This window comes from Delphinapterus leucas, chromosome 19, assembly GCF_059928025.1.
Source record: "Delphinapterus leucas isolate spDelLeu-1000000601 "Yukka" chromosome 19, BTC_Dleu_Yukka2, whole genome shotgun sequence".
NCBI classification, from domain to species: domain Eukaryota; kingdom Metazoa; phylum Chordata; class Mammalia; order Artiodactyla; family Monodontidae; genus Delphinapterus; species Delphinapterus leucas.
Genome location: NC_143147.1, coordinates 52,262,744 through 52,270,934, shown reverse-complemented (window position 1 = coordinate 52,270,934; position 8,191 = coordinate 52,262,744). Strand labels below are relative to the sequence as shown.

Here is an 8,191-nt window from a genome sequence, read left to right as displayed (position 1 = left end):
AGAGTTTTCCCCACAGGTCCTGTCACTCCTTGGCTCTCCTCCAACATATTACAGAGCAGGGGCTGAAAAGGCTGGCTTTTGGAAGGAGTGGTCACAGGTCCCGCAGGTTTGGCTTCCTGCTCCCCTTCCCCCCCGAGCCCCCACCCCCACCCGTGGACAGGCTAGGAAAGATGGAATCTCAGCCCTGATCCTAGGGGTCATCCCAGGAACCTAGATCCAAATGCTTCACTTCCTCCGAAGGCTAGACCTGCTGTTGGGTGGCTGTAGGGTGAAGATGGGGTTCCGGCTAGGCACCCTATCCAGAGGTACCTTGAGTCCGAGTGTGGGAGCTCCCCCCCTCCCCGGCTCCTTGGAGGTGGAGACATCACGCACTGTCTGGGTGTAAGCTCAGCGATCTGGTCTGGGGTGGAGGGAGGAAGGAAGAAGAGCCCTCCCCCCTCCAGCTCCCCCTCCCTTTTCAGGCCTGGATATAAGCCCCGGAGGGAAAGCCCTGAGCTGAGTAGGCCACAGCCCGACCTGCAGCAGCCCAGCCCTTGGGACTCCTCTCGCCTTCCATCTCCTGATCATCTCTGCCTCTGGAGCTGTCGCTGTGAGTGGCCTGGGACCCAGGAACGGTCTGGTGCTGGGGATCCCAGGCTATCTGGTGGGGAAACTGAGGCTAGGATGGGGGAAACTGGGACTGAGTGGCGGGAAGCTGGATTGGAAGGGGGCCAGCCGACGTGGGAAGGAGAGAGGCGGGGGAGCCCCCATTGCCAGCATAGCCTTCTTCCTCCATCTGCCCTTCTGGGTAACACGGGTGGAGGCAGGCAGGGCTTACGCCCCTCTGACAGATGAGGAGACTGAGGCCAGAGACGGCGCAGTGCCTGAGAACACACAGCGAGCAGGTGGCTGACCCTTGGTCGGGTACCAGCCCCAGACAGGCCGCTGGAGCGTGGGCCCCACGGCAGCCTCAGCCTCCTGCCTCAGGGGTAGAGGCTCGGGCTGACTCCAGTGCCCCTTCTCCAGATGGTGACGGTGCGCAGGCCGTGGCCTGCCATGGCCACAGTGCTGCTGGCCCTGCTCTTCTGCCTGGGGGCGCTGGTCGACGCCTACCCCGCCAAACCCGAGGCTCCCGGCGCACTCGCCTCGCCGGAGGAGCTGAAGCGCTACTACCTCTCTCTGCGCCACTTCCTCAACCTGGTCACTCGGCAGCGGTGAGCTCGTGCGCGGGGTGGGCGGGGCGGGGTCGCCACTAGGGGCGCGGCCGGGCCTGACCCCGCCCACCTCTGGCCCCGCCCCGCAGGTACGGGAAACGTGACATCTCGGAAGCTCTCTTCTCCAAACTGCTCTTCCCCGATCCCGAGGACCGGCCCGTCAAGTCGCGGTAAAAGCGCCCCACCACACGCCCTGTCTCCTGGAGCGTGGCCTGGTCCTACTGCCACCCTGGCACCGCCACCTAGTACTTTCCCCAAGTCTCGCCTCCCCAGATCCGACGCCGGGCTCCGTGTGATTCTTTTTCCTTTCCCTCCTACAGGCCAGAAGGCGCCTACCTGTGGTGAAGACCCCCAAGGCCTCCTGAGAGACACGCTGATTCACCAACCTCATTTGCATGTTTGCTCCTGACCCCGGAACCTGGATTCCTCTCCCGCTTGCTGCGTCTGGGGAGGGTTCGGGGTGGGGTCCTCATTCCACTTCTCGGTACCCCCGCCCCTGGGCTGGAGGGCTGTGTGTGGTCCTTCCTTGGTCCCTAAATAAAGAGCAAATTTCACTGACGTGCAAAGCGTGCGTTTCTATTTCCTTTCCCTTCTCCTTCGTGGAGGTGGCATCCAGGTGGGAGTGGAGGGTGGAGACGAGAGAACTGCGAGGATAGAAGACGGCACGTGAGACAAAAGGCGCCCCAGGCCAGGGCTGGGGTGGAGTGGTGGGGGGGCTCTCTCTGATCCGAGCTTAGAGAAAACGCTGCCACTCGGCGAGGGGCGTGGATAGCATCCAGACTAGGGTCCTCTGGAACTCTCTAGTCCGGTGGGGTGGAGATAGGTTGGAAGTTCTTCAAAAGGGGTAGAGAGGAGCAGCGAGAATTGTTGCTGAAGGGTGAAAAGTGTGGAAAGGAGCATGCTAGGCAGCCCAGCAGAGCAGGTGGAGACAGGGTTGCCCCCATCCCCCAAAGATGAAGGTGGTTGGGAGCGTGGGCTTGACACCAACACCCCGGTTACCCTGAGGAGGTGTATTACTAACCCCCCCGGCTGTAGTGGCTGGGAGTGGAGATGGGACCCACGATGGGGCTGTGGAGGGAGAGTTATTTGGGGGGTGAGGTGGGTGTGTGTGCTGGGGAAGGGGTCATTTCTAACACCTCTGTTCCCTGGGCAGGAGGAGCGATGGGAGTGTGGAGGCTGCCCTTTCTCTCAGCAGCCGCCCTGCCCTTTCTGAATTTACACCCAGTAGATAAGTCACTAACCATGCCCTCCTTGTGACAAGGCCATGGCAAGGATACCCTCATTAGGTGGCTCTGGGAGGGGACCCTCAAGCTGGCTCTGCCATAGTTGCAGAAGAGGCCCCTGCTCAGACACAACCTGCCTTGGAGTCCCTGGGGCTTTAACACCTACCCTCCCCTGAGCTGCCCTCCGGCCTCCCTGAAGGTAGGGCAGAAGGGGGAGATGAAAGCAGGTCCAGGGCCTGGTCAGGTCACAGGCTGTGTGGACTCTAATGCTCTAAGCCCTTGCCCAGGCCACTCCCCCTGCCTGTAGATCCCTTTCCCTCTCTTCAGTCTGGAGATCAGCTTCAGGGTAGTGGCTACCTCATCCCAGAAGCCTTTCTTGATTGCTTGGGGGGTTGAGTTAGTTCATTTCTCTGGTTTCCTCTCCCTACAGTATTGCCATTATCTGAGACCCACTTCCCATCACAATTCCCCCTGTCTTCTCTCCTCTACTCTATCCCGTTCCCCTCCCACCCCGCGCCCCAGGAGAGGTGGGATGGGAGCACGCAACGGCTGCCACAAGCTTTGGTTCATTTTGTGGCTGGAGAAGTGGGAGGATGTGAATCTGTGTTGGTGTCCATGGTCCCCTGTGTGTTGGTCTGCTTGGGAGAGCCGTGGTCAGTTTGAGGCTAATAGAAGAGAACCCTGGTATAAATTATATGACCACGGACAATTTTTGCCCAGTTTGACGTGTCTGGTTCAACATCAGTGACGTGGTTTGCCTCACGTCCACTGGGGGGAGTGTTGAGAGGTGGTTAATCCACTGTTGATCAAACCCAACCAGTGTCGGAGCTGGAGGGAACCTTAGATGTAACATTAATGACGACAATATAAATAGCTACTTTTTTTTTTTTTAAGTGCTTACTGGGAATTCCCTGGTGGTCCAGTGGTTAGGACTCGGTGCTTTCACTGCAGGGGCCCAGGTTCGATCCCTAGTCATGGAACTAAGATCCCGCAAGCTGCGCAGGTGGACAAAAAAAAAGCACCTACTTATGTGCTAGACACTGAGCTATTTGTTTTACATACATTATATTGCCAGGGTATTGATGTGGCTTTTAAAATAGAGACAGAATTAAAAATGGCTTAAACAAGAAAGAAGTTTAGTTTTCTCCTACATAAAATAAGAGTGGCATCTGGGGAGTTGGCATCTCTGCTCCACGGGGGCATCCAACATCCCAGGTTTCTATTCTGAGGCTTCCCCACGCCCTCATCTACACGACTGAAGATGGCCCACCACCACCGCATCCGTGTTCTAGCCACTGGGAAGGGAGGGAAGGAGAAAGAGGAGGTGCGCTCGTTACTACGCTGTATAACAAGTTATCCTATAACTTAGTGGCTTAAATAACCGCTGTCTTTCACTCATGATTTTGTGTGTCAGGACTGGGAAGGGCTTGACTAGGCAGTTGTCCCTTGGAGCCTCTCATACAGTGGCTGTCAGAGGTTGGCTGGGTCCGGCAGGTGCTGCTGGCTGTCGTCTGGGATCCCAGCCCGGCACCTACATGTGGCCTCTCCAGCATCATGCCTTGGGGTAGTTGGACTTACACAGTAGCTGGTTTCCCCCAGAATGAATGCTCCAAGAGAACCAGAAGGCGGCTACATTGCTGTATTAGTTTGCTAAGGCTGCTGTAACAAAGTACCACAAGCTGGGTGGTTTAACAACAGTTCTGGAGGCCAGATCAAGGTGTTTGGCAGGGTTGGTTCCTTCTGAGGGCTGTGAGGGAAGGATCTGTTCCAGGCCTCTCTCTTTGGTTTCTAGATGGGTGTCTTCTCTCTGTGCCTCTTCACATCATTTTCCCTCTATGCGTGTCCGCTTCTGTGTCCAAATTTCCCTTTTTTTTTTTTTTTTTTTTTTTTTTTGCTGTACGCGGGCCTCTCACTGCCGTGGCCTCTCCCGTTGCGGAGCACAGGCTCCGGACGCGCAGGCTCAGTGGCCATGGCTCACGGGCCCAGCCGCTCCGCGGCATGTGGGATCCTCCCGGACCGGGGCACGAACCCATGTCCCCTTTCCCTTTTTATAATAACAATAGTCATGTTGGATTAGGGGCCTGCCCTACTCCAGTATGACCTCATCTTAATTAATTACATCTGCAATGACGCTATTTCCAAATAAGCTCACATTCTGAGGTAGTGGGAGTTATGATTTCAACATATGCATTGGAAGGGGGGTAGCAGAACACAATTTAACTCGTAACAATTGCCTTTTATGACCTGGCCTCAGAAGTCACATAGCATTTTCCACTATACTCTACTGGTCCAAGCGGTCACAGGTTCACCTGCATTCAAAAAGAGGGGACTTAGACCTCATCGTAGAACTACTTGTGGGATAGGAAGTATTTTTGTGGTCACTGTTGGTGCCATTTGTCACAGGGGGGTACATCCACTTGTAAAAACAGAACGGCACAAATCACGCAAATTCTCATCTCATTGCTTAAAACTTAGTCATATGGCCCTACCTCGCTGCAAGAACAGCCCAGGAGATGTCTTCAGCTGAATGGCCATGTACTCGCTTTACACTTTTTTATGATGGAGGGAGGAGAGAGTGGATATTGGGGCAGCTAGCCTAATCCGCGACAAACACCATCTCCTTTGAACATCATCTAGAAATCACTTGGTCTTACCTCTTTATTGAGCAGATGGAAATTTCAAGGCCCAGAGAAGGGGAAAGACTTACAGGAGGCCATAGAGTTAGGGACAGAGGTAAGAGAACCCACCCTGTGCCTGTTCTGATTCCATTAACTGTTAAATCTAAATGCTTCTGCCAGAAATGCAAGACTCCCGATACACACCCTTTCTCCTCTGGTGGCATCTCCCACGATTCCTTGATGTGCACCCCTGAGCCGCTCAGTCCTGCTGCCACCTCCCTGCTTCTGTGAAATAGCATCCCCTCACCCCTCACCATTCCTCACATCCACCTCAAGCCTCATTTCCTTCAGAACCTTCCTGGTCTGCCCTGAGTATATCTGTAGCCCGAATCTGAGCTCTCACACCAGGAGTTCTTCAAGGGCAGGGACCCTACGGTTGGTGCAATAGCCTCAGGGACAAAAGATCTGGATGTGAAAAAAAAAAAAAAAGATCTGGATTTGAGTCCCATCTCTGCCATTCATTGGCTGTGTGACTGCCTAGTCACTTAATTTCACTGCATTTATTCCTTCACTGGTTAAACAGGGATCCTTAAATTATAATACACCTTACGCCTTAAATAATAATAATAGTTCGCTGCTTTAAGGCTCAGAGAGATGATGTAAGTTGCTAAAGGTCACACAGCTAATGAATGGCAGAACTGGTGAGTAGGAGAGCTGAATCTACAGGTCAGCTTGGCATAGCCTGGCACATGCTTATGAGTATCCCCCTTCTTTTCCTTTCTTCTCCTACTCATTCCTAACCCATCTCAAAACTGCTCTGGCATCGCTCCCTTCCACCCCAAAGGAAAAACTCCCCTCCTTCCACAGCCAGCCCCTACGTTTTTCTTTCCTCCCCATTCATCCATCCCTCTCCCCCAAAACTTTATTATATGGATTGGTTTAGCCTTTCTCTTAGCCAGAAAGAAGCCTTCCTCTTCAGGAAAAATTCGAGCTGACAATGATAGGATTTGCTTTTGCAGGCACTCGGGGCAGGGAGAGCTATTGAGCACTCCTGAGCCTGCAGGGGACCCTGGAGGCAGATGGAGTCCCCAGGGCGGAGGGAAGTGGGGACAGAGCCCGGGTTCCAAATCAGTGACCTGAGCCCTTAGTTGGGCCTGAGTTGGTCCTAAGGGGGTGGGATAGGGGCCCAAGGTGTGTGTGAGAATCCTCAGCCCAAGGGGTTTCCCCAGGGAATGGGGGACCCCCTGGGTTCCTGGTATCTGGGGGTGGCCACAGCTTAGCTTTCCCCACCTCTCCTGCTGCCATCCAGTGTGGGAATAAGACATTGGCCTAAGAGTTGGCCCAGGCTGCTTTGGAGGAGCTCTTGTTGTAGGGGGTGGGTATGGAGGGTGCAATGCTGGTCCAGTTCCTGCTCTTGCAGTCTCATATGTGGGGACCCCCGTGCCCCTTGCTACTGTCCACTCATCTTCACCTAGTGACCCCAGGTGTTTCTGGGGTCTTCCTTTCCTCGTCTCATTGAGCCCTTACTCCATCCCCAACGCTGCCCAATGGCCATCGTCCCCGTCCCAGAGGCATGAGGTTTGGCAGGGGGAGAGAGATCACTTCCGCCTTCACTTACTCTGTCTGCAGGTAAGTCCTTGGTGCTTCTCTAAGCAGGGCTCCATGGCAAGCCCTGGGAATATACGAAGGTGAGTGTGAAGCATCGCCAGTCTGGACACGGCCATACGGCTTACAAAGCACATCCACTACCCCTTCCTCCTCAGTTGTCACAACATCCCTGAGAGGACCCAGAAGAGGAATCACTTGTTTGCAAAGGCGAAAAACGAAAGCTGTAGGTTCAGCTGACATTGTAGAGTAACTGTCATTTCTTAGGCACTGACAAAGCTATGACAAAGCTATGTCCCCTCTGTGACAGGCCAAAACTATAGATGGCCCCAGCACTTGAGTCAATCCCCAGGTCTACCATCTGTCTGCAGGGGTTGGGAGCTGACCGGGGTGGTGGCCAGAACCGTCCCACAGCACTACAGTCCTGTGGGAGACCAGACCTGTTGAACTAGGGGTGGAGCCTGGCGCCCCCTGGTGGCAGCCTGCAGCCTCTGCTGGCTTCACCAGAGGCCCTCCTGGGACCAGCCACTAATTCACCCTTGTTTTACCAAGTGGGATCCCGAGGCCAGAGAAGGGCCAGGGCTAGCGGAGACCGAACGACCTCCATATTTGCTTTGCAGAATGTAAGTTGTTGTTGGGTGAAGCATTATTGTTCTTCTTGTTGCCAGAAGTCAGAGCTGAGAGGAACAAGACAGAACACTGGTGTTTCCTGAGGCTTCTTTAATCCTCATTATCTTGAGGAAAAGCAAAGCTCAGATCCCTGCAGCATCACCTCCAGTCCTTACCTACCCCCTGCCCCCCCGCCCCACAACCAAATCCTCTCCTGACACACTCTTTTGGTGTCCTGATCTGGGACAGCAGAACCTCAGGGGTGAGAAGTCCTTTGCTCCCTACTCAGGCTTCATTGAGTTATTCAGTCACTTGTGCTCCTTGGCCTGAGCTGGGGAGGGGGCAGGGGGCTGGGGAAGGGATGCTGAGTAGGGGAGACTCAGAGGTTCCTGGGGGCGGGGTGGGGGTGGGGCTGCTGGTACTGGTGGGGTTGGGAATCTAAGCCAGAACTTGAGTCCTGGACAACTGTGTGATCTTGGGCTAGTGTCTTCGCCTCTGTGAGCCTCATGTTTCTCAGCCAAAAATCAGGAAATTATAGCAATATTTTAACAGCCCTACTTAGAAGAGTCCAGATTTTGGAGTTAGACTTTGTTTCAAACCCTGTATCTCCCACTGACTAGTTATGTGGCCTGAGGCTAGTTACTTAATGTCTCTGAGACTTAGTTTCTGAATCTGTAAAATGGGTTGTTGAAGGAACTCACTGAGGTGACTGAGCTGGGAACACTTTGGAAAATTCAAGGCTTTCCAAATGATGCTGGTTTTTATCACTTCCCTGGAATGGGGGTGCTGGGAAACGGCTACTAGATATTGGCACCCCGCTCTCCCCGGGGCACATCAGTTCTCATTCTGCATCCTATACACCAGCCAGGGAGAGGGTTTCTCCCTGCCTGGGTCCCCACTCCTTTCCACACTCCCTGGTTACCTGAAGCATCTCCCCCGTTCC

The 8,191-nt window shown here is 54.3% G+C and overlaps 1 protein-coding gene across 1 annotated transcript; it reads left to right on the top strand.

Moving 5' to 3' along the window:
• Positions 1-990: 990 nt before the first annotated feature.
• On the top strand, positions 991-2,583 carry PYY (peptide YY). The gene is made up of 3 exons (XM_022565215.2): positions 991-1,193; positions 1,283-1,363; positions 1,514-2,583. Exons 1-3 carry the CDS (start codon positions 1,006-1,008, stop codon positions 1,536-1,538), a joined length of 294 nt encoding a protein of 97 aa, XP_022420923.1. The 5' UTR covers positions 991-1,005; the 3' UTR covers positions 1,539-2,583.
• The last annotated feature ends 5,608 nt before the right edge of the window (positions 2,584-8,191 follow it).